The sequence below is a fragment of the Emydura macquarii genome, unplaced genomic scaffold (genome assembly GCF_026122565.2).
Source record: "Emydura macquarii macquarii isolate MOO-44397 ecotype Brisbane River unplaced genomic scaffold, CSIRO-AGI_Emac_v2 contig_318, whole genome shotgun sequence".
NCBI classification, from domain to species: domain Eukaryota; kingdom Metazoa; phylum Chordata; order Testudines; family Chelidae; genus Emydura; species Emydura macquarii.
The window spans coordinates 10,844,774-10,872,212 of NW_027130455.1; the positions used below are offsets into that span (position 1 = coordinate 10,844,774).

Genomic DNA, 27,439 nt, shown 5'->3' on the forward strand with positions numbered 1-27,439 from the left:
CAGTCACCTCTTGATTACCGTTACTATTACAGAAAACTTGCAAATTTCTCATTTTCCCAGCCAATAGTTAAGAAAAAAGACACTAATACATAGATAGACATCCTCTGAGACTCCATTTTCAAGGAACATGTACAGGTACCTCAGATACTGGCAAGACACTCACATGGATGGTGATAGGCACCCCTTCTAGACTGCGGCCCAAAAGTGCGAGCTAAATAGATCTGCCAATGTGATGCCTTAAAAGCTATGCAACCCATCTGTGGTATAAGTCATAGTAATGAAGATGGAAACCCAAGAAAGAGCTCCTCTTGACTGTCTACTACAGCTGAGTACCTGGAATGGATATCAAACATGTGCCACATATATGGGAAATGGAGAATACTCTGTGGTAGTTAAAATACAATTATGAAGGGAAAGTATGTCCAATCAATCAGTTCAACTGATGTTTTATTCCTAAATTTGAAATTCTCATTGGATCAGTCAAAATTGGATGTATGCCCACACTTGTTGAACCAGTAGTGATAAAAAACGCAACCAAGCTTTCAGGCAACTACTCCCTAACTTTACAATAACTGCTGCTAAATTGAATCTACATTTAAAGTTTTTGCTAAAACAAAATACAAAACATTTAATTCACATGCAAGAAAATGAAATAAGTAGAATCAAATGGAACAAATGTAAAAGCCAGTTAGCTGGTTAAGTCAAATAATTACATCCAGCTGTGTCATTTGGTTTTAAGATAGTGTTGTGGATGCAAGTGTTGATAATTGTAGTAATGCTTACACTTTATTTTACAATACATTATATGTTAAAGGATTGGCTAAAAGAAAGAAAGAAACAAACAAAAAATTGGCTTATCCCATTTTACACCATCATGTAAATTAAGTAACACCGTAATGGGGTTGCACTCCTCTGTCACGAGCACCCCCTTTCTATCCCAGTAGTCCTTCTTGGGCTTAGGGCCTTAATTAGTCCCATAGTCTATAAATGGTCTTAGCCCTGGTATCAAGCCATACTCCAGGGCTTCCTCCCTGCAGGCAATGTCCTCGCCCTCTCTGGGCCTTTCTTGCTGGGCCACTGAAAGAGTTCAGCTCCCCTTTTGGGGTGCATCAAAGTCCAGACAACTTTCCCAGTGACTAGTGGGGGGACGGACGCAGGCCTGCCCTCTACTCCAGGTCCCAGCCGGGAAACCCTAAAGATAGCAGCCATCCACCATGTCCCTTTAACTAAGGGGCATTGCTGCAATGATTCCTTGGGCCACTTCCCCATGTCCATAGCACGTTCTTCACTCTTACCTCAGGGCCTTTTCCTGGTTGAGTCCCACCCACCAGCCTCATTGGCGGTTTCCCAACAACCATTCTAGGCTACTTGGAGGACTTCTCTTCTGATCTTCTCTGGGAAGGGGTATGGAAGGCCTGCAGGGCCTTCTGGAGGGCCTCCAAGTATCTGATACACCCCGCAACACCCTTGAAAAGCATTATACCTCAAAGTGTGTCAAGGCGGATAATACTGGGATACCATTAAAAGCAACTAAATATCAAGGCTTTAAAATTGAGACACCCCTCCAAATGCATTTACAGGAAAATTTCTAATAAAGTTTCTGTGTAATGATTCACAAATAAAACTGGACTTTGAATAAAAAATGTTTAAAGAAGATAAGAAATGTTGACGTTGAAGAATCATCGTATTTTCCATCACTCCCTCTCCCATTTTTAATAGATTAGGTGTAACACAGAATAACGTATACTGATTTATAACATTGAAATAAAAAATGAAGAATTGTTAATGGTAAGATTAAGAGCTTTGATAGCTGTTTTTTTTAATGATTTATAATTATGGATAGTGAATGGGTACAGATGAGGTAACACTTAAACCAAGTCCTTGCTGGCATAATTTTGCCAATTCCTCTTTTACACGGAATTGCTAATCTGTTTAAAACGTTATTGCTGACAGACAAAGATAACATGCTGTGCTGGAAGATGCAAGTAAAAGATACACAAACCTGTAATGATAAATAACTCCCCCATCTTTTTTCTGGGAAAACCAGGGCACAGTGATACAAGACAACAAAGCTTGCAAACCCAGCAAGAAAAATACAGTAGTTGGGTAATTCAAGTTTGAGCATGCGTAATATACAGATTACCCAAAACCCAAAGGAAGGATGTGCTAAAAGACGATTGGATAAAGATGAAGTAGTCTGTAATAATAGATTCATAGAAGATTAGGGTTGGAAGGGACCTCAGGAGGTCATCTAGTCCAACCCCTTACTCATAATGTGGAAATGTATAAAAGACCTAACATGGGCCCAAAATGGAGAAATACCAGACCAGAAACTGAAGAATGGGCCTGAAGGAGCAGACCACGGGATCAGAGTGGCAATGACTATCACGGAAGGTGGAAGACCTTTCCAGGGCCCCAGAATGTAAGTTGGGCATATTTACCAATTCTGTCTTGTGTGTTATTATTTGACCAGCATAAGTGTATGTCTGGACCCTATAAATGACAATAATTCTGTCTGAAATTGTATAAATAAAGATGAAAATTGAGCCTAAATTGGGTGGACTTGTGACTCGGTTTCCCAACTTTACCGCCCCAACAGAACCACAAATAAAATGACTGATGTGAGAATTTGAAATGTAAGTATAACCTCATCTCCTTCTCCATCCCATCACTGGCAAACAATACATACACATATTGCACAAACTTTTAAAAACATAAATACTTGAATGCGCTACAAGGCATCAGAGAGCATGACTGCACTAGTATCTATGTTCAGCACTTGGCAGCCACTGGGAGAGCAGGAATTCTTCCGCTATAGGGATTTGGGCTCAGACCCTGCAAGGTATTTAGTTGCCTAAATACCTGTGAGGCTCTCGGCCTTGGGTTCCTAATTTAGGAAAACATGCCTACTCAGCAAAACTCTTAAGCCTGTGCTTAAATGTTTTCCTGAACTGGGATGGACTTAAGCATGCGTATTCCTGATTCAGGACCTTTACAATTGAGTGGGTTCATCAGCTGGACCCGCATCACAAGAGGGATGTTTACCTCCTGTGAATGAGACCATGGCTTCAGTTGGGAAGGAAGACTGTGCATGCAGAGTCCACCCAACTTTCTCACCTGATGGCGGGGCATTCCAATAGCTTTATTCTCCACCCCTGACCAGACTTGTGTAGCGTCTACTGCCTGTTCATTCGTGAGTAGCTGGGAGGCTGCAGGTTAGCTAGGGTCCATTAGCTGGAAGCTACAGGGTCACCAAAGCAGAGAGGAGCATTGGTGGGAATGATTGTTTGGACAGGAGGCTGCATGGAAGTACATCCTCTGAATAAGCACCTATGGAGGGAAAAAGCTTCCAACCAGGTACTTACAGGAGCTAAGTTTATTTCTTCTTTTCTTTTTATGGGAGTCATTGTTTCTGTAGCTGATAGGGCAGCTCCTGGGTAAGGGTTTGAATTAAAGTCCCTAAGGTGAAAGAGAAGCCATTTAGAGGTCAGGTTTTAAAAAACCAAAAGCATGTTGGATGTGGGTGTTTGGTGCTTACTGGAGAAGATTGTGTGAGGCCTATGTGAATGGTTCCATTCCATTCATCGATTGGGGGACTGGTGCTTAGGAAAAAAGATGTGGCTGAGCTGATAAGAGTGATAGTCCTAGTCCATATTTTCCCTAAGTTTCAGATGATTTAATAGGCCCTCCAGATTTGTGGGCAGGGTCAAGATGCTAACACTTTTGGCTCATTTTGGTGTTGATTGTCCTTGGGACATGTGACTGGACTGTGTGCCCAGCTACTATGGAAGAATACTGCTGTTTTTATAGACCCTTTTTGAGCTTTTAATAAAGTGTACCGTAAATAATTTGCTAACAGTCAATTGCCCAACTTGTCATTTTGGCAGCTTCGCTGAATTTACTCTGGAACTGAATGTACTGAGATGTACATATGTTATCTAGAAGGTAATACAATACTCCAGGGTTAATGCTCGTTAAACAGGGTAGTCTGAACCAGAAATAGGGTTGAGAAGATAATCCCTGAAGTAGAACAGGTGTTGGAATTTAGGTTCACTGAGCGCGCATAAAAAGGAGAGTTTCTCCCTACTTAGGTTCTTATATTGCCTCATCTCACAACCATTAATAGATTTTGTCCTTGTGAATGCCCTGTGAGGTAGGGCACAACTATTACACCCATTTTACAGATGGGTAACTGAGGCATGGAGTAGATCATGTGACTTGTCCAAGGTCATACAGGAAGTTGGTGGCTGACCTGGGACTTGAACTCAGATCTCCTAAAGTTAACTATGGGGCCTTAACCAAAGGACTATCCTTCATTTCAGGAAAAGATAGTTGTCTAATTATACCCATTAGCAACGTCTCTGTCACAAAACATGGCTACATACAAACCAACCCATAGTTATCTGTTGAGCTCAGTCCTGAGACTACCACTGACACACCCCTTCTATACTTGAGCATCAGGAAAACTGTTAACTTGTAAGGAAGAGCCTTTCTTAGGCCATGTCGACAGTAGTGCGCTTACAGTGGCACAGCTGTACCGGTGCAGCTGCGCCACTATCAGATCTTATGTAGCAGCTCTATGCTGACAAAATTAAACCACCCCCAACAGGTGGCAGTAGCTATGTCAGAGGGAGAAGCTCTCCTGCAGACACAGCACTGTCTACACTGCTTCTGTTGGTGAAACGTCAATCGGGGAGGTGTTTTTCACACCCTGAGCAACATAAGTTACATTGACTAAAGTGGTAGTGTAGCCATAGCCACAGTCAGTGGAGCCAGCCACAGTATGATGCATTTTCCAAAACCAGTGTATGGCAATAGGATGTATGAGCAGAGAGATGTGAGTTGATGTTGCTGGGTATAGATGTGAATTGGGTCTTTTAACAGCCAGTTAGAAGTCTTCACTCCTGAGGGTGAGGCACTTCTGTTGAGGTTATTAAGGTAAACACATCTTTCTTTACGAGCAATTGCAAGCCAAAAAACTGGCCAGAGCCAGCAAAGAGCTAGAAATAAGTTTCCACTCTAGCTTTAGAAAAAACAGAACTATAAGAAAAGACTGAAGCTTTTTAAACAAATGAAGAGCAGTTTTTGAGAGCTACATCTTGCTGCTGATGGCATTTAATCATGGACAGATACAATATTACTGGAGGTGGAGGGGAAATAATTCTGCTTGAAAAGAAAAAAATCTGTCTCCAGATTACTCACTCTAATCAGACGCACAAGCAGTATTCTTCCCTTAAATTAAAAGCATCTGAACACAACAGAGTATAAAAGCCCGTCTTGAAATCAGATACACACAGGGAGACACTGGCCCATGTATTATACCCGTGAATCTGTTTACATGGCTTTGATTACAGGATCGGGGCTAAATTCAGAACAACATTAGAAAGTACAAATAAAATAGCAGATGACCAAAAGCAGGAGCCATTTACCTAGGAAACAGTTTGGTTCCATGGGAGTTCTGTTTAATTAAGAATAGGGAATATCTGGTGTATTCACAGAAAGCAAAGTAACATACATTTGTTTTTTTAGGAAATGTTCTATGGGAAGATAATACACTACTTTACAGTATTGCATGGTATGTGACCAATGATATTCTGGTCATTCCACACCGCTTATGCAGTGCATCTCAGCAAGATATTCTGTAACCATGCACAAAACAATGCATGCTTAATTTAGGGTTAGCACCTTAACATCATTGCTGGATTACAGGTGGCATTTATAAATTGGACTGATAAGAAACGTTGTGATAATCTTCACTTTCCACTAGTAAGGGTTGTGTCTCTTCAGTTCTTCTCATTCTCTTCTTCTTACACCCCAGAACAATGAGTCCTATAATCAGTGCAGTAATTATACCACCAATCACAGCTGCTCCGACCAACCACTGCCAGATCTGACGGGCTTGATCCAGGTAGGCCATCAAAAAGTCCTGGAAGGAGTCAACTGCAAAAAATGATGACAAAACTCATTTTATATTATGTAATACACTGTCAGTTTGTGGAAGCTAGCAGGTATATGATGGCTTATGTTAGAAGGCTCTGAATAATAATAATGCTTTGTATGTATATATTGCCTTTTATCTCAGGGTAAGAAAATATTTTAAAATCAAGTCTCTGTTCACTCGATGAGGGAGGTAAGTATTATCCCTAACTTACAAATGGGGAAATTGAGGCACAAAACTTAACGGCCCCTAAATGACTTCACCCAAAGTCACATAGGAAATGTGTGATGGAATTAATAATAAAACTAGTGCCAAAACTTTCAAAAGTAGGAGCATAAAGTTCGGGACATAGCTAACTCCATTAGCTAATCACCTAGATAGTGGCCTAACTTTCAGAGGTGATAAGCAGCCACAGCACCTAATGGTACTAATGTGAACTGCAGATGTTCAACAAATCCAAAATTCAGGCCATTTATTTAGATACCTAAATATGGATTTAGACTTTGGGCACCTGTCTTTGAAAGCATTGGTCTGGATCTCTCCTCCTACCTGCTCCTCCCCAGTGCTGTGTCTTAACCACTGGATAATTCTTCCTCCTGCTTCTACACATTGTACAGTACTTCTCAGTCCTTGCAGTAAAACCGTGGTGCTCAAATTCTCATAGCTTGGAATCAACTCATTCCGATTCTTCCTCAGTGATTATTTCAGTCCATTAGCCCAAGAGGTACCATGGGAGTTGAAGCTCTCAGTTTAACTCTTCATTATGTAACAGTATAAATGTACGCAGAGCTCTGGAGTAGGAAACCAGTGCCAAACATGATACTGACCACCCAGTGGAGTTTGTTCTGTGAGGCTGATTCTCTCTTACCTTGTCTCTTTTGCAGTCATTTACATCTGAGGGAAGTGAGTGCACAGAGTTACCATGCTGGTTTGGTAATGCTTTCACCCACTTTGTACTCCCATTGCTAAATGACAACCCAAGGTGCCAGGTAGTGAAAAATGAGTCCCTCAAGGTAAAGGATGGGATGGAGTCCCTAAAGTCTGAGTCAGTTGCATCAGCAGCATGGACAAGTAGGCATTCTTTCTGAAACACAATGGGCCTGAGTCTGACTTCAGTTATACTGGTGAAAATCTAGAATAACTTCATTGACTGTACCAATGTTTACACTCTGCATTTACACTGGTTTAATTGAGATCAGAATCTGGTCACCCAACTCTACTTATTTTCACTAGTGGAAGCGAAAAGAATGAATCTGATGCAGAATTTATTCATCAAGTTTAATTACAGCTGCAAAAAATATTCAGTGAAAAGAGGCCAAAATCTGGATGAGGTCCTCATCCCCCTGTGGACTCTTTAAGCGGGGTAAAAGAGCCAGAGCAGTATAAAAGGAATGTCAAAGCCCTGTATCTGGCTGGTTGAGGATTCTCCCAGGCTGGAATTGAGGACGACAGCCTTAAGTCTACCCTCCAAGGACATCCGCACAAGCCCTGCCATAGAGGACTTGCCAGGGGCAAGGCTGGGGGTGGGCGAGGCATGTTGAAGGCAGAGCTGCAGCGCACAGCACTGTGGAGATTTCTGGTAGTGCTGTGGCCCATAGGGCATCTGTTGCAGCCCAAAATTGGGAGGCAACTGCTGAACATTATGCCATCCATTGAAGACACCTGGGATCAGTTTAAAGTGGACCCAAGATGGTCTGTGGTTTCACAGGGAAAGCATGAACTTCTAAAGTCTTGACTGACTTTTGTTCTGATGAAACCAAAATGTCAAAGCCAAACTGTGGGAAAAGGAAGCAAAAAGCCAAATGAATCAATACCAACATTAATGCTGGTGTGACTCCTTTGTGAAACACAACTGATGAGCTCCTCACAGCTCCAGTCATTGCCACTTATACGTGATGGGTGAGGAAAGCATAAACTAGTGGAGGACTATACACCTGTGCAGTAGAACTGCCCCAGGGTGAAAAAATTATAGGAAATTTGCTCAGATTTTTAGAAGTAAGGGCTATTGACAGTAAAAAGGTCAGGGAGTTAGAGCTGTTGGATATTAAATGTGGAGTAGCCTCTCCATAGTTAAGGATTCCATTTTAAATCTGAATTGGACCTCTTCTAGGCTGTTAAAAAAGGCTATTTTCATTTTAAACATAGCATGTACGGGCTATGGCCAGCAGATTTTTTTAAGATGATATCTGAGGTGACTTAGACAAGCTATTCTTGAGAAAAGGGACTCAGAAAGCACAAATATTAACTGTGCTTTGAAAGTCCTTGTAGCATTCTTGCCACTTTTGTCCCAAAATCACTTGTTCTAGAAACTTCAGATGAGGTTAACTCAAAGCACCAGGGCAAGATCTAGTACATAGGTCCATTTTTCAGAGGGGAAAAGCAGCACTGGGAAGCTGTGTACTGGTGAATTGCAAATGGGCTAGTGTATTCTAGAGGAATTTCAAACAGCACTCAATGACTAGTGGGGACCAACACATTCATCTGAGAAAAAAGAACAAGTCTTTAGCCCTTTTCTTATTAAGACAACCTTCAGAGTGAAAACCAAGTCAATCTCTAGCATATTTATCCTCACAACACCCCTGTGCTATTAGCTCCATTTTTACAGATGGGGGAACACACACATTGAGAGACTAAGTGATCTGCCCAAGGCCACATAGGAAGTCAGTGGTAGAACAAGGAATTAAACCCAGTTAATACCTAAACTACTGGATCATCTTCAATTGCTATACAGATAGGTCCCTGTGATGAACACAACATCAAAGTTAACCCTCTCCCTAATAGCTATAGGTGCAGGGTTGCCCTTTTATAGGAACATTTTCTTCCAGTATGCCTTTCTAGGACTGGGCCTTATATTGGGTAGAACCAAGCAGCTGGAACTCTAAAGGGTCCATTTTGGAGTTGGTTTTATTTTCCTCTACTTCATCTGGTAAGTATCTGTTATGTTTCCCCTTTCTTATTGTTGAGCAGGTAGCACTTCCTCACAGTCACAGCTATTTTCCATAAAATACAGATTTTTAAAAAATCTATCGTCTCCATTCCATACTTGCCAATGTATGGGTTTCTTGTAGATATAACTGTGATTCTGAATTTCCCTCCTTCCAAATGGCTGGTATTTGTTTGTTTGTTTAATACTGTTATTCTAAAGTTTTCTTTTTACCCTTAAATTTCTAACAATGGCTATTAGAGAGACAAGATGGGTAAGGCATAGCTTGTCTTTCACCAACACAAGTTGGTCCAATAAAAGGTATCAAGTACACAGAGCTCTTCAGGTCTGGGAAGGTTACTTAATTGTGTAACAGCTAAATACAAGGTGGAACAGATTGTTTTGCATAAGTATTTAATATATATTGTAAGAGACCATTCCAGGTCTCTGAAGTCATTGGACAAAAAAGGGGGATTAGTGGGTTACAGATTGTTGTAGTAAACCATAAATCCAGTGTCTTTATTAAATCCATGATTTTTTAGTTTCTAGCAAAGTTATGAACTTAAGTTCCCAGGCACCGGATGTGTCTTTGTCATTCCAGTCCCAGTTGCTTCCCTATGACATTATCTTGCTCTCCGTTTTTATCAACCTGTTGTGGCACAGCATATCTTCATTAAATTTCTGGCTCTTGGTCTCTCAGCACATATTTAGACAGTAAACTATTTAGGGCAGGGACTGTCTTCTTCTTGTTATATGCTTAGCACAATGGGGCCCTGAGGTCAGTTTGTTGTCTTTAGGAGTTACTTCAGTGCAAACAATAAACAGTATTAATACATTCTTTGGTTTTTGACTCCAGTTCAATGATTTTTATCTGAGAACAGAGAACAAATTGAAAGAGGTGATAAAATTGATGCATTGTGGAGGAAGCACAGTTCGTGAACATTTTAACATACCTGGGAACTTATTTAAGAAGTATTAGAAGCTAATTATGCAGTCCCCCATATGAATCTGGCTAATATGTAGAAAGAGTATGAGTAGTTTGTTATGCAGTATAAAAATATGGACCCAATTCTTGAGAAAAAGTGAGATCTTGAGGTCTTAGTTAGTATTTATTCTAGGATAAGACCTGCTTCTCTCTTCTTTCATTGGGCTCTTTCAATCCCATCTGCATTTGTGTTATGCCTTTTTCTATAACACTGCACGAATATTGAGAACTCTGCTGTTTATCTATATTGTCTTAGGCTTTTAGTGCTTTGTGTATGTGTTTACACACATCACTGAATTAGGAAATATTTCAGCTCCTTAAATAAATTGGAGCAGGAAGCTTATGGGGAAATTTTGATACTACCAAAATGTCATTGAAAATGAGCATTGTTGCACCGGCCTCCTCTCTGGAGAATTTGACTGGAACAAAATGTATTCAATGTATTCCTAAGTGGCTTCTTAAAACCTTACACTATGCTACAACCATCGTTTGACTCTATCAGTATTAATCTGGAAGAGAAGGGCTCCTCACTTGTCAGCCTTATCCTTGGTAAAAGATAATGTGGCATGAGAACAGATAGATCATGCAGCAGCCCCTAACAGAGAGGAATTACTGTCTTCCATTTTACCATCTCTTTAAACCAAGTTAAGCATGTCCCTGCCCTGTTTTAACCTCAATCTGAACAGGATTTCTCTAACAAGCTAGAGGACAATGGCCACCTCCAGGCATCTACTGCCTGTTTTCAGTTTCCTTTGCCATAGAAAAGAGCCATGAAGTTACCATGGCAACTAGGATGCCAGAGCATGGAGTGTCCTCTGAGGCAATGCTGACCCATTGGAGGATTAAGCAGGAATATTTTGCTCCTCCCTCATACATACTAATACTAATAGGGGGGATCCTTGAGCTACTTGGACACTAAGCAATTGCTTAGTCTGTTTATACCTAAGCACACCAGTAAAACTACGGCTGTTCCTGAACTTGTATGTCTGCCTATTAAAACCCCACAGAATTCCAAAGACTTAGTTACCACAGTCAAGTACTTTAATCCATGATACTGCCAGGTCTGAGAGCACTGCAAATGGCCCTTCTGAAACCTTGAGAATAGAGCAAGGTGAATAATGAATGTTTTAGTTCACTGAAAAAATAGTTTGGAGTCAAACAGAACTTTTTTTTACCTCAAATGAAACACTTCATTTCAGCTTTGAGCATTTTATAACATTTAAAAAAAATCTTTAAAATGAAATTAAAGGAATGATCTGAATGAAAAGTCAGTTTGCATTAAAAAAAAAATCAAAATGTTTTGTTTGGAAAATATCAAGATGAAACATTTAGATTTTTGTAAATTTTTGGGGGGATGAGGGAGGCTCCTAAACAAACATTTCAATGAAATCAACATAAATTCACAAAACATTCTGGTGTCACTTGTTTTAACAAAAACATTTTTGGGTGAAAAATTTAACCCAGTTCTACTTGAGAAAGACGGTGGTGAGTCAATTTAAATGATTTTTTATGTGTTTTAATTTAATAAACTTAAAAGAACACTCATCCTAAACACTAGGTCCCCTTATCATTGATTAAAAATGAGATCTTAATAAACCTATTGCAAAACAAAAGAGCAGCTAATCCCCCTCCTGACATCTAACAATCAATTAGTAACAATTACCAACAAAATCTCCCAATCCCTGAGTTTTCCAGAGACAAATAAAAATAATAACCCCAGCACAGTCTTTAGATTCCATTCTTGAACTGCCTTTTAGACAAAACAAACCAACCCCCCCCAAAGCATTCAGTGTGTGTCTCTATTGCATTTATGGAACAATATGGACTTTTTTTGTTGGCTGCTAAATGGGATAGAAGACACACTCCTATTCCCAGTGGCTGATCTAGCACGGTGCTTCCTGGATATTTTGCCAGGGTGACGTTGTCCTGTAAGACAGGCCAGTGCACCATAGGTACAATAGAACACTCCTCTTAAAGAACAAAACCACCTTTAAGTTTAGAAGTCCTTTTAATGGTATACATCTGTAGCAAACCTGCTGGAACTTGGAGGGAAGAGCACAGGTTGCAGGAGAGAAGAGTCTGGAGGAAGCACTGGGAAGTTAGTCAGTGGGGACATGGTGAGGATCTAGCTCAACTGCACCATCTCTGTAAATAGTTCCCTTAATAAAGAGTGCATTTAGTTTTATAAGAATAAACATGTTATAGCCAGTAAGTGATATATGAAACAACAGCCTTTTAAATGTTTCTTCTACCCCATCTGGGTCTAGAATAAGACCATTTCAGGGTTAATTCTGGACACATCAAAAACAAAATTCAGCTGGCTAGCACAAGGGAAGAAACAAAAGCCATTCACTCTCATTTATTCATTCACATACACCACACGATATATTGGCAGTGACTTGCTATTTCCTGTCACATGCATTTCTATCACCTCATTCAGTTAGCTGTTTGACACCAAGTTTAAAAGCAATGCCTGAGACCACAAAGAAATTGTATGCATCTAGCTCAGCCTTGCAAAATTCTGCTCCCACGGTGAGTCATTGTTATTGTTTGTTTGTTTTTTTATTTCTGGATGGACAAAGAAAAGGTCAGTCGGATTTTAATCACCACTAGTTACGATGGAGAAAGGCCAGGCAAACAGATTTTTGTTCAGCCAGATTCTTGTTTGCTTAGTCCATTTTGCATTGTGTAATCAGGGCTGTAGATGATCTGTGGAGAATTACTGCTCTGCAAGAGACTTTCTGGGGGGAGGGCATTGCAGAAGGTTTGAAGCATTATGGCGCCTGATCATCCATTGGTGTCAATTAGAGTGGCTTCCTTGAACGTCTAACTTGTGTAAAAACTGGACAGATTAGAGATCCATGACTGGCTAGCAAAAGGGGGGGAAAAGCAAACAAAACAAACAAAAATACCCAAAACTGAGCACCTTAAAGACCTCCTCTCACTCTGCTTGGCAGCAGTTGAAAATCAGTCCCTTTATGTATAGGCTGGTAAAAAGTTTTATGATAATTTTTCAGTGCTGAAGCTGGCTACAGCCTTTTACCTCTCACCCCAAAATAACATTGCAGTAGGTTCCCATCCACACAACTGCAACTGATGAAACACACATATGAAATGGATTACTGACAAATACGGGTTACTCTTGTGTATTTAAGTGATATCAAATGTTCCCTGATGATCTATAGCAAAATATAGCATGTTTTTTCTGATTTATCTACACTTAACAAGTCCATATATAACATACATACATAACAAGTCCATACAAGGCATACACAAGTCCATGGGGCCAGATGCAATGCACCCGAGGATGCTGAGGGAGTTGGCTGATGTGATTTCAGAGCCATTGGCTATTATCTTTGAAAGCTCGTGGCAATTGGGGGAGGTCCCTGATGACTGGAAAAAAGGAAATATAGTGCCCATCTTCAAGAAAGGGAGGAAAGAGGATCCAGGGAACCACAGACCAGTCAGCCTCACCTCAATCCCTGGAAAAATCATGGAACAGGTCCTCAAGGAATCCATTTTAAGGCACTCGGAAGAGAGGAAGGTGATCAGGAAGAGTCAACATGGATTCACCAAGGGAAAGTCATGCCTGACCAACCTGATTGCTTTCTATGATGAGGTGACTGGCTCTGTGGATGTGGGGAAGGCAGTGGACGTGATATACCTTGACTTTAGCAAAGCTTTTGATACGGTCTCTCACAGTATTCTTATCAGCAAGTTAAAGAAGTATGGGTTGGATGAATGGACTATAAAATGGATAGAGAACTGGCTAGAGCATAGGGCTCTATGAGTAGTGATCAATAGCTCCATGTCTAGCTGGCAGCCAGTCACAAGCGGAGTGCCCCAGGGGTCGGTGCTGGGACCGGTTTTGTTCAACATCTTCATCAATGATCTGGAGAATGGGGTAGATTGCACCCTCAGCAAGATTGCAGATGACACTAAGCTGGGGGGAGTGGTAGATACCCTGGAAGGTAGGGATAGGATACAGAAGGACCTAAACAAACTGGAGGATTGGGCCAAAAGAAATCTGATGAGGTTCAACAAGGACAAGTGCAGAGTCCTGCACTTAGGACGGAAGAATCCCATGCACAGCTACAGACTGGGGACCGACGAGCCAGGCAGCAGTTCTGCAGAGAAGGACCTGGGGGTAACAGTGGATAAGAAGCTGGATATGAGTCAGCAGTGTGCCCTGGTTGCCAAGAAGGCTAATAGCATATTGGGCTGCATTAGTAGGAGCATTGCCAGCAGATCGCGGGAAGTGATCATTTCCCTCTATTTGGCATTGGTGAGGCCGCATTTGGAGTATTGTGTCCAGTTTTGGGCCCCCCACTACAAAAAGGATGTGGACAAGTTGGAGAGAGTCCAGCGGAGGGCGACAAAAATGATTAGGGGGCTGGAGCACAGGACTTATGAGGAGAGGCTGAGGGAACTGGGCTTGTTTAGTCTGCAAAAGAGAAGAGTGAGGGGGGATTTGATAGCGGCCTTTAACTACCTGAAAGGGGGTTCTAGGGAGGATGGGGCTAGGCTGTTCTCGGTGGTGGCAGATGACAGAACAAGGAGCAATGGTCTCAAGTTGCAGGGAGGGAGGTCTAGGTTGGACATTAGGAAAAAGTTTTTTACTAGGAGGGTGGTGAAGCACTGGAATGGGTTACCTAGGGAGGTGGTGGAATCTCCATCCTTAGAGGTTTTTAAGCTGCGGCTTGACAAAGCCCTGGTTGGGATGATATAGCAGAGGTTAGTCCTGCTTTGAGCAGGGGTTGGACTAGATGACCTCCTGAGGTCCCTTCCAACTCTAATATTCTATGATTCTATGATTCTATGACATTAGGGAAAAGTTTTTCACTAGGAGGGTGGTGAAGCACTGGAATGGGTTACCTAGGGAGGTGGTGGAATCTCCATCTTTAGAGGTTTTTAAACTGCGGCTTGAGAAAACCCTCGCTGGCATTATTTAGCTGAGGTTAGTCCTGCTTTGAGCAGGGGGTTGGACTAGATGACCTCCTGAGGTCCCTTCCAACTCTATGATTCTATGATTAACAGTTACATTGACAAAGCTGCTGTTTAACAGCTTGGTCATCTTTGTTTCAAGAAATGAGCCTGGCTATTGCTATACAATATCCTTCTTTTATATCTTTTTATAATTTGTTTCTTGCTTTCCAAATGGTAGTTGCCTGCTACAAAAGGGCTTGCAACTAAGGAGAGAAGCTGACTTTTTAAAATCCATATTTACTGTTACCAATTAAACAACTTTAGCTAGCAGTCAAACTATCCATTCATAGTCTCTCCTCTCCAAGTTTCATTTTTTAACATATTGTTTTCTTGATTTCCTCCTCCTTTTCCAATTAACCTTATTTTTCACCTCCCAGAGCCTGAGGAAATTCCCATGACTGAAACACTGTCTCATCTTTTCTTTTCTTTTTTAACTTGATAGTCAAATTCTTTTTTTCAGTCATGCATTTTGGGGATTTAAACTGCATCCCACGAGGACATTTAACATGCACTGTCAATTTTAATTACATCCTATTATCCAGGCATCTGCATTTTATCTCACCTAGCTGTTGCTACTTTATTGTCAGCACTCCAATTCCAAACTGAGCCCTTTTGTATTCTAGCCAATAGTGTACGCTGCTGAATACCTTAAAGATGGAAAGAGTCACCAGGGTCTCTTGATGTTGGTATGGGTCTGTCTGGGTTCTGCTATGCTGATGATCAATTTGCCACCTCAGGAGACATTTGAGTAGAGATGACAAAGTTTGATTCTGGAAATGAACTTCCCCAAAGTCCTGGATGTCAGCAGGCTTTTCTCTTAGGTGCTCTCAAAGACTAGATCTTCAGGAACACTCCCAGTATCCACCAAACTGCAAAGCTGCACTGCAGGCATATTAAGCATCTGTGATGCTGGTAGGCCAGATGCCAGCTCTTGCCAAGACTGCAGGCATTAGCTAAGAACTAAAAAACTCATAGCTGGAGACCAGACCAGTTCAACTGTATGTTAGTTTTGCTCAAAATAGCATTAGTCTTATAGGAATATATTTAGTGTTTAGATGTGACAAAATGCTTGTAAGTTGCTGCGTGCTTTAATCTCACTTGTAATTTCTGTATTCCACACTATAAGAAAATATGTAAGTTTTACTTTATAACTTTGAAAATGTTTGCTCTGAATCTGTGAACCCAGACACCAGAATCACAAAGGATTGGTTAATGGCCCTATTGCACCTGGGAAATGCTGCATGCAAAGAAGCTCATCCTGTGGATGTGGAAGTTGAATGAAGGAAATATAAAACCACAGGAAAATTTTCCATCTTTTTGGCCATTTAAACTCTGACAGGGCCAGATACTCTAAACTGAAGCCAGAGATCCCCAGGGGCTGCCTTCTGGATCCAACCTGAAAGACGCTTTGAACTGACAGATCACTACATCTCTGTCATGCTTAGGGTGTAGATGGTAACTCGTGTGTACAGGTTTCTTGCTTTAACTTGTAAATATCTCTTATTCCTTTTTCCTAGTTTTTAAACCTTTAGATAGTTTTATTACAGGATTGGCTACAGGTGTTGTCTTTAGTGTAAGTTCTAAGGTACCAACTGATCTGGGGTAAATGACTGGTCTCTTGGGACTAGAGGCAACCTGAATGTGGTGCGATTTTTGATGTAAGTGACCATTTATCACTAAGTAAAATTTGTGTGGGAGGCAAGTTAGACTGGAGGGTCTAAAGGGACTGTCTGTGACTCCATGGTAAGACTTTAGTAGTGATCCAGGAGTTCACATTTGTTACTGGCTTGGTGAAACACACCACCAATTTGGGGTGTCTGCCCTGTTTTTGGCAGTCTGCCCTGAGGTGGGCACTCACAGTTGTAAGCCACTCCAGACAGTATGACAGCATCCTAACACCATTTCAATCACACTGTCATTATCTTTTGCTCTGCCTGCAGCCCGGCATCACCTCCATCTCTCTTCACCTGCATCTGTTGAAGCTACAGGATCAAACATCTTACTTAAGAATTTAAAAAATGGAAACCTGTAGTTATATTGAGGTACCTGCCTGACTCTTCAAAAGTGAGACTCACCTAGCAAAACTTATTAAGGTCACCAAATATCTCCCACTGAGATCAAGGGGAGCTGCTGGGTAACAGTTGGATATGCATCTAAAAATGGATTTAGGAGTTAGCTTTAAGGAATTATTTCTGGGAAAAAACTTGACCTGGGCTTCAAACACTAGCACTCAGCATCCTGTTTGTATTATAAGAAGACATACAATGACAGGCATCATTATAGTCTTCCAAGTCTTTTATTAGCGTGCAAGCAAATGTTCAACCTTGGGAAGACATGCTATATGGTGGTGTTAGTTTTATTATGCAAGGTGAGTAGGAGAGTGGGAGAGTTAATTCTTGGGGCAGAGTTGCTTCCTGGGAACTGGGCTATGGGTATTTGGGTTGCGATTCCTGAAAGAAGGGATCGCTCTTTGTGACCACCTCTGTTCCAGGACTGATGTGTGAAAATAAGACACTCAGACTATATGTAAACTCCACCTCACTGATTTCTTCTTCACTGGAAAGCTGACCTGCAAGGCTCCCAACATCTGTAACTGCTCTGCAGAAGTGCAACAATATTATTCTTGTCCTTGATAGACTCTTTCTCATGGGATCCCTTTCCAGCTTTATTTGTCTCCTACTTTCCTGCTTGTGTTCGATCTATAACCATAATTACCCACTTCATCTCAACTTCTCAACTGAATCTTTGCTATTGTCACTCAAAAACACTGCCATTGCTCCTTTCCTCCACTTGCTTTGAAATAAAACTTTCATCTGACCATTCCTCATTCTCCTTACTCATGTCCCATTGCCCACCCTCCTACTCATCAACAACTTTCTGCATAAGCTTCTATCTCTTCTCAGACCACAACCTATGAGACAATTGTCACTGCTAATTTTTTTTGGCATTGTACCTTTTCTTTATACCTACTATGCGAATCAACAATAACTCCTTACCTTTGACCACAGATCCATACTTTCTAGTCCTGCTTGATCACGTTGCAGCTTTTGATATCTTCTAGTATATGATCTCCTCAAAAAAGAAGCCAGCACTTGTCTGTCTTAGGCTGTGTCTGCTTTTCGAGTTGGAGGCTTGAATAGACATACCTGCACTAGCTTTGACTGAACTAGTGTGCTAAAAATAGAAGTGTAGCTGAGGCAGGGTGAGCAGCAGGAGGGCCTAGCCACTCTGAGTACAATCCCACCTGAGAGACTAGGTACATATTTGGGCAGCTAGCAACTCCCACCACTTATGTTGCCATGGCAATGCTTCTATTTTTAGCATGAAAGCTCAATCAGAGCTAGAGTGGGTATGTCTCTTCAAGCTGGAAGTTATACCTCTAGTTCAAAGTGTAGATGTACCCTTACTGTGAATCCAACACTACTAACTAGAGAAAAGCCCAACCCAAACCCACCTGAATCTTTGTCTATACAGAATCCAAATCTGAATGTTGTGGCTCTGGACTATTTTTAATTTTGAACCAATTCTTTATTTCTAATAAATAATAATAACTTAGGCTCCAGCACTTCAAATGGGACTTAAGAGGGACTTGAGTGACACATAGACCTTGTGCAGGTTCTCTGTACAGGTATGAATTTCACCTTCAGTGCCGATTTTTCAACAAAATTGAAGAACCATCTTAACTCACCCTTCTGCAAAGCAAATAGATATGATGTTTAGAAAGGTCATGCATACTTGATTTTGCTTGCAGTGTAGTTGTAGCTGTATCAGTCCCAGAATATTACAGAGACAAGGTGGGTGAGGTTATATCTTTTATTGGATCAACTTCTGTTGATGAGAGAGACAAGCTTCCTAGCCACACCCACACACAGCTCTTAAAGAAGTGGTCTCTCTAACCAACAGAAGTTGGTCCAATAAAAGTACCTCACCCACTTTGTCTCTCTAATACTTGCTTTTGATCACTTAGTTGTTTTTATACAGAGTCCTCCTCTGTCTGAATTTTTTTTAGTATACCTGTGCAATGTTACTGTATTCTTCAGTGTTTTGAATTCTCCCTATATTTGGCATTTTTTCTTAAAGCCCCAGCTTTGGAATTAAGTGATTTATGCAAGAATCTCAATTTTCATTTAAAAATAAATGAAAGTTTCTAATTCTTATAGTTGCCGAGAAAAGCTTGAAAACGTGAATCCTAAACATTCAGAAAGCAGAATACAAAATGAGCCCAAAATGTATCATTTAAAAAAAAAAATCTCAAGAATGTTTTTAAAAAAATCATAGGAAAAACACTGATTCCTGCTTATGCTGTAGTACTAGAATGGTCATCAGATTACTTAGGACAACTATACTTGAAATAATGAGACTGACATAAAAAGGAGCTTTCAGGATGGCAATGAATCACAAGCTAACTTGTGTTTAATGGAGGAATTGAATGAGGAGCCTGAACACTATTTCGGGGCAGTTTACTAAGCACACAGAAGTCAGATCCCATCATCAGAAAGCAAAATCTTTCCAAGGGCCAGAGCAGCCTGAAGTACTATATTATTGTTCTGACAAACTGAAAAGCTATTAGGGTAAATGTTAGTCTTGCTAAAATGCCTCTGCTGCTTTTGATATATATGATTACTGGACTCTTGGCTCCCAATTGCATTTGCAACTGAACAGACACATTCACAAAAGATTTTCTACCAGAAACAGAAAAAGGAAATATGCAGAGTTCCTTAATCTCATTCATTGCTTGATGCTTTATTCATATCTTGATCTTCTAGCTTTACCTTGTGTCCCACACTTGAATCCTTGATCCAAATGCCCCTCAACATAGGTCAAGTTCAGATCCAGGTCTAATCATTCCAGTGGTCTATCAAAGTCCAAGATTTGAAATGCTCCTCAACTTTGGGGAAAGTTTAGATCTCAAACAAACTTTCTTCTTTACTTACATATCCAATAAGGTATGCAGACCTTATTGAAGCCTACACTGCTAAATGGCCCCATCCTACATATCAGTACCATTTGTAAACAATGCACATTTAATCTATTTTAAGTAATAATAAAGACCCTCACGCAACCCTTTATTTGCAGTCTGTAAAAGTGGCATTGTGTATCTCATAGTGAAATTCATCCCAGTACAAAGGGCCATGAATCACTTAAGTCCTACTTAAGTTTTATTTTGAGGATTTAAATTGTACATTAGCAGTTTGCTGGGGTGAAGTTAATCCTTGATAATTAGGATAGCAGATTTATTAAGTTTGACGTATAAGAAACAGTTTTCTGTCAGTCCTGAAACTTGAGCCTGGGATCTCAAACTCTAGCTGTGTTCTGTCTCTCTTGCACATAATCATGACTAATAAAGAATCTGCGGGACAGATTCTCCCCTCCGTTCTGCCTGTGCAGTTACATGGGGCTGGATTCTTGGCTTGCGTAAATCAGCATTGATTTATGGACCGGTGTTAATTTACACCAGTCCTGTTATCTTTATATTAGGCCCTCAGTGAAACCTGATTCAATCCAGCTGTATTCATTGGGTTTGCATTGGCATAACTGAAAGCAAAACATGGCTTGGTCACTGGAATTTCCTTAATAATTCTATTGTTAATTACATAGTCTCCCATAACTGCCTGTGTTGTCTGTGAACTACATCAATCAGATATGACACCAAACACTCTCAATGAATAAATCTGTTTAAGAAGACACCTATTTTACCTAGTCACTTTACAGATGTATTCCATATAAAGATGGCTGATTCAGAATTTTCTTATCACTAAACATTACCTGGGTCTGCTAGATATTCATAATCATATCCCAGCTCCCTTGACGGGGTAAAGAATTCTCCATTTCTGTAGAGAGGAATGAATGGGACCATGTAATATTCACGATTGTGCCCAATGGGTGCATTGGCTGCTGGGTAAACTTCTCGCAGAGGTCTGTGTCTTCTAAGCCATTGTTCGAAAATACTGCAGAAGAAAGAATGTGTGGATTAATTCTGCAAATAGACAACAATGCTCCTCTTTGAAACAACAGAGAAATTCTATGGGCTTGTTTCTCTGCTGCCTTGAATCCGGAGGAGTGATTAACACCTGTTCAAAGTGAATTTGAGAGTATGTGTAAAATGCTGTCAAATCAGCATGGTAGCATTTTACACCTATCAGGTTTTCAGTTAGCACAGCTGCAAGTTCCTTCCTAAAGTGCAAGCCAGTGAAGGATCAAGATTGGTATCTGCAGTGCTGTGCAGAGACTGGTTACATTTTACAATTGTGACTGTCATTTATGCAGCAATTATAGTGTAATTACAGTGTGGTTATGCTTTCTGATGGTTAATTACTACTAATTCACATAACCAGAATTTTAACTATGGGACTGAATTAAATATATTACTGCCCCTTTGATTTTATACTTGTGCTCTATAGAATCTAGGCACATTAGCTGCATTGTAGTCACATTGTAATAGGTCTAAGCATTCATTTGTTATAGTAGGCTGATAGTATTATAGTTAAGGTTGAGACTAGCTTACTCTTTAACAACCTATTTCTCTAAGTGGTAAAATCCACATGCTTACTTAGATTGTCCTGAAAACTCCTGGGCACCATGATGGCTTAGGGTTGTGTTAGTGGTCCAAATTGAAGGCCGTTTGAGCAAGGAATTCTTGATACATCCCCTTCCCTTGAAATCAGATTATATCAAACTACCATGGTTCTTACAGCTCAAGGTGACCTGCTGTGGCCACTGAAACCAAGCAGCACATCTGTACTATGAGCTGGAGTCCTGGTAGCTCTGATAATGTGTTGTGCATATTTGTTGCTCAGTTCTGTAGGCGCTCCTTCTGGAGATTATGCCCTGAGAGCAAAGTTTCCGGTTTATGAGCAGATATTTCCTCTGATATTCACAGGCATACTCAGATTTTAAGTTAAGAAGCAGCATATAGGAAAATGATGTTAAATAAATAGATAGAGGACAAAAGTTTGTAGTAAGCAGCAGCATTAGGGTAATGGAACCATGCTGTAGGGTCCTCATCCATTTCCTGAACAGAGGGACTGAATGAAGGAAAGTAAGTAGGTGTAACTCTCATCAATGTCAGCAGGACCAAAGGGGTTGCTGAGAATCAGGAAAAGTTCTATGCTCAGGCCTGGGGTAAGGTTGACATTGACTGAGATGTTGCCAGGATGCAGACACAACAATTACTTCAGTTTATCATGAAAATAAACACAGACACGATTTTTAACTTTTTATAATTACTCGTTTAATCTACACAAACCAAGGGATCACATTTAGAGTGCTTGGTGAAAAGGGTCTGCAGGAGACGTCAGACACTAGAAAAATGTAGTCATGTGGCCCTTTTTATAAACAGTCATAGCAAACGTCCAGTGCTAGCTCTGACCTCACAAACTGCTATATAAAAATTAAGAAGTGAACAAACTACAATAAACATTTACAAAGGAAACTCTATCTCAAAGAACAGAATTTTTGTAGACTTTTCTCACCTCCTGTTAAAATAAAAATCCTGGTGCCACCTTAGTACTACCACCCCACCATAATATTGCTGCTACAAATGAGGGATAGGAGTAGAGATATGAGCTGTGGTCGTTTGATCAATGGTGTCCTCAGATACACCCCCATCCCTTTCTCCCCCAAAAAGGAACTGATTTTAATAATCAGAATGCTCTAAAATCCACAGGCAGGAAGGGTTGTCTTGAAAACTGGTATGCCACAACAGAGGCTACTATAGATTTTTGTGATGCAAATTTGGGGTAATTTGACTAAGGGGTTCCCTATAAAACAGCACTCCCTCCCCATAACAAGAGCATATTTTAATTTTCAAAATACTCTATGATCAATGATTATCAGAATGGGTATACCTGGTAAAAATTTGGAGTCATTTGGTCAAGAGATTCTTCATATATACCTCTCCTTCCCATTAAGGAGCTTATTTTATTATACAAATGATTCTTAAATCTATGTGCATAGAGAAATTGTCTTGATCACATATTTAACAAGGATTTAACATATTTAACATATATTTAACTAAATATTTAAATATTAAAAATTTAAATTTATTTAAAATATTTAAACAATATTTAACGTATTTAACAAGGGTTTCTACAGATATGTTACCAACAAGAGGAAGATTAGGGAAAATGTGGGCCCCTTACAGAATGGGGAAGCAACCTAGTGACAGAGGATGTGGAGAAAGCTGAGATACTCAATGCCTTTTTTTGCCTCTGTCTTCATAGACAAGGTCAGCTCCCAGACTACTGCACTGGGCAGCACAGAATGGGAAGGAGGTGAACATCCCGCAGTGCTGAAGGAACAGGTCCAAGACTACTAGAAAGATTGGACATACACAAGTCCATGGGGCCAGATGCAATGCACCCGAGGGTGCTGAGGGAGTTGGCTGATGTGATTTCAGACACATTGGCTATTATCTTTGATAGCTCGTGGCAATTGGGGGAGGTCCCTGATGACTGGAAAAAAGGAAATATAGTGCCCATCTTCAAGAAAGGGAGGAAAGAGGATCCAGGGAACTACAGACCCGTCAGCCTCACCTCAATCCCTGGAAAAATCATGGAGCAGGTCCTCAAGGAATCCATTTTAAGGCACTCGGAAGAGAGGAAGGTGATCAGGAAGAGTCAACATGGATTCACCAAGGAAAAGTCATGCCTGACCAACCTGATTGCTTTCTATGAAGAGGTGACTGGCTCTGTGGATGTGGGGAAGGCAGTGGACGTGATATACCTTGACTTTAGCACAGCTTTTGATACGGTCTCTCACAGTATTCTTATCAGCAAGTTAAAGTAGTATGGGTTGGATGAATGGACTATAAAATGGATAGAGAACTGGCTAGAGCATAGGGCTCTATGAGTAGTGATCAATGGCTCCATGTCTAGCTGGCAGCCGGTCACAAGCGGAGTGCCCCAGAGGTCGGTGCTGGGTCCGGTTTTGTTCAACATCTTCATCAATGATCTAGAGGATGGAGTAGATTGCACCCTCAGCAAGTTTGCGGATGACACTAAGCTGGAGGGGGCGGGGTGGTAGACACCCTGGAAGGTAGGGATAGGATACAGAAGGACCTAAAGGAGGATTGGGCCAAAAGAAATCTGATGAGGTTCAACAAGGACAAGTGCAGAGTCCTGCACTTAGGACGGAAGAATCCCATGCACAGCTATAGACTGGGGACCGACGAGCCAGGCAGCAGTTCTGCAGAAAAGGTCCTGGGGGTTACAGTGGATAAGAAGCTGAATATGAGTCAGCAGTGTGCCCTGGTTGCCAAGAAGGCTAATAGCATATTGGGCTGCATTAGTAGGAGCATTGCCAGCAGATCAAGGGAAGTGATTATTCCCCTCTATTTGGCATTGGTGAGGCCACATTTGGAGTATTGTGTCCAGTTTTGGGCCCCCCACTACAAAAAAGGATGTGTACAAATTGGACAGAGTCCAGCGGAGGGCAACAAAACTGCTTAGGGGGCTGGAGCACAAGACTTATGAGGAGAGGCTGAGGGAACTAGGCTTGTTTAGTCTGCAAAAGAGAAGAATGAGGGGGGATTTGATAGCAGCCTTTAACTACCTGGGAGGGGGTGCCAGGGAGGATGGAGTTAGGCTGTTCTCAGTGGTGGCAGACAGAACAAGGAGCAACGTTCTCAAGTTGCAGTGTGGGAGGTCTAGGTTGGACATTAGGAAAAAGTTTTTCACTAGGAGGGTGGTGAAGCACTGGAATGGGTTAACTAAGGAAGTGGTGGAATCTCCATCTTTAGAGGTTTTTAAGCTGCGGCTTGACAAAACCCTCACTGTGATTATTTAGCTGTGGTTAGTCCTGCTTTGAGCAGGGGGTTGGACTAGATGACCTCTTGAGGTCCCTTCCAACTCTATGATTTTATGATTGGGGTTGGCAGTATGGGGAATGTGGGTGGGGAACACCCTTTGAGGTGAATGGGTTAGTTCACACTTGGAACTATTGTGTCAGGCTACATTCATCTCCATGAGGTATTCTGATTCATCTTAGATGAATGTGGAGTATCAGAAGCACTGTTTGTGACCGATTGGTGAATCTAACTTCAGTGTTAGCCGCCAGTTTTCTAAGAATCTGCTCTCCTTTTTGCAGCCTGCCCAGACCTTGGCATTTTCAGGTGGGCTACCCTAGGCACAGATGGGTCACATATAATAATAATAATAATAAAAGGGACATTCTCTGTTTAAAAACTTTATCAGTGCGGAGTTAAGATCAACCAGCAGTGCCTTGCACCCTTCCAGAACACTGAGTATACCTATGCTTACCCTTCTAGAAACCAGGAAAGAAAGAGTTAACTATTAAGAGACACTTAAACCTCTGAAAACGGGAAAATACAGAGTTAAAGTACATGCCAATGTCCCCCTCCCCCAGGAACCTGGAAGTTAATGCTGCTAAAATCTGGTACAGGTTTCAGCTTATACATTAACAAGGTTCTGAGTGGTATGGGGAGAAGCTCTTCTGTGGCTCCAATCCCTCCTGCTCACCCCAAATCCCTAGGACATTGAGGAGGCAGTCATGCAGTCTTTCAAGGTCGGTCAGTTAGCTACAGAGACACTGCTACCTACTCTGCATGCTGAGAACTTTTCTGCATGAACTTGCTCCTCTCTATACTGCCTAGCTGTTAATTACAATATATTAGGTTTTGTTCTTGAAATCCCTTTCCTACAATAATCTAGTTACACAGGGTGAAATTCATGCATTAGTAGCATGCTCATGAAATTCAAGGAGTATCCTTGAATGAGGAAGGGAGTGAGATATTGTAGGAAGAGAAGACATTCAAGGAATAGCCTGTCCACCACTACATACGGGAGAAGAGGACTCCATGCTGACTTAGAAACTGCTATTACAGAGGCAAACTTTGGGGACAAGCTAAGGGGGGGGAATCAATGAATCTATGTTTATGTGGATTCAGAGGTTGGGACCCCCAGGAAGGTGCAAGACAAAGCTATGAGTCACACTTCAGTCCAGCTATTTTCTTAGTGGCTGGTAAGGGGCTGTGGAGAATTCTCCATGCCATGGCCATCAGCTGGGAGATGTGAATTTCATCCATAGCTAATTTAATCATTACCAGTTCAGGGAAAGGGTTTCTCCAGGCACACCAACAGCTGAACTCAGCACTGACATGTCTGTAAACTACACAAGGATTCTCCATGCACATTGCACCTTTTGTCATCGGAGAAAAATGACTTACTCTAATTCTGAAACATTCTGCTTATGCCGGCAAATTAAATCTCTCTCCCAACCAGGCAGAACTAGGACCAAAACCTCAGTTCTTTTTTAGACCAAACGATTTAACAGATGAAAGCATTGCTGTGTTCATCCACCTTGTCAACCCCCAAAACGAGGGTATTAATCTTGATTAAATTCTTCATTTGTGGCTCTCATCTTAAGTTAATTTCATCAGACCAGTGTAGAAGAACTCTTGTCAGACTAATAATGCTCAGCTGAGGCAATCAGATTGACAAATTTGAACACTTATATCAAAACTTTAACTTTTATTTAAACAAAAAGAAGATTGAACAGAAACTCTCTGATCAGTGTAAACTTCCAGAAAACAGTTTGCAGCATAGCAAAGTTCAATGACCACTAAATAAGTGTGCAAAGCCATACAGGAAGGATGGTTCAGTGGTTAGAACACTAGACTAGCTCTTGGGAAATCTTGGGTACATCACTTAGCCTCACTGTCTCAGTTCGCCATCTGTGAAATGGGATAATAGTACTTCTCTGCTTCAAAGGGGTGTTGTGAGGTGCATATACATACAGTACTGGAAATGATAGCACTACCTTTAGATAGAAGACAAAGGTAGGAATCAAGACCAGGACTTTTGAAGGAGAGTGATGTTGTGGCTGGCTCAATTTATGGGTGCCCCATTTTTTTAATGCTCAACCTGGGATGCCTTCTAGGTTTCTGATTTTCAGAAAGTGCTGAGCACCTTTGGTCTGAACATCAAGCTTTTGTAAGGTGTCTCGAGTTCAGAACCTAAATCTTGAGTCCCTTGAAAACCTCGATCTAACCAAAATGCAGTTTCATAAACTAAAGGGGAAATTTTCAAAGGCACAAAAAACAGACAACCAGTACTTGTGCCGTTGAATAGTATTATTTATTATTTGTATTGAGGTAGCACCTAGAAGCTCTGGTCATGAACAGAACAAAAAAGGTGATTCCTGCCCTAAGGAGAGATCTCCCAACAAATCAGTACACTGCACTTGCATTTTGCCTTTGTTGACAAATCTGGTCTCTCGTATAGCGTAACCAAAGGCAATGTGGTCTAGTAAATAGACCAGGGAACTGAGAGTCGGGAGACCCAGCTTCTATTTCCTGGCTATGCTAATAACTTGCTGCATAACCTTGAGCAAATCACCACACCGTGTCACCATACCTCATTAAAATGATTTAAGATTCTCCGACGACAGGTGATATATATGTTCAATGCATTATTATTACAGTAGCAAAATAACTGAACTCATAAACAGACATTTAGTACCATTTTAATAATTTAAGGAAAACATTTCTAAATATAAGAGTAGTTAAGTTCTGGCATATGCTTCCAAGGGAGGTTGTGGAATCCCCATTACTGCGGGGTTTTAAGAAAATGTTAGATAAACACTTGTC

General features: G+C 41.0%; 1 protein-coding gene across 1 annotated transcript in view; it reads right to left on the minus strand.

Annotated features, from left to right (window-relative positions):
- Positions 1-5,065: 5,065 nt before the first annotated feature.
- TYR (tyrosinase) overlaps positions 5,066-27,439 on the minus strand; it is a 74,032-nt gene continuing 51,658 nt past the window's right edge. The window contains exons 4-6 of the mRNA XM_067567423.1: positions 20,599-20,780; positions 18,508-18,510; positions 5,066-5,940 (exon numbers count right to left, since the gene is read on the minus strand). Coding sequence (XP_067423524.1) covers positions 5,717-5,940; positions 18,508-18,510; positions 20,599-20,780 — 409 coding nt within the window. The 3' untranslated portion in view covers positions 5,066-5,716. The remainder of the gene's footprint in view (positions 5,941-18,507; positions 18,511-20,598; positions 20,781-27,439) is intronic.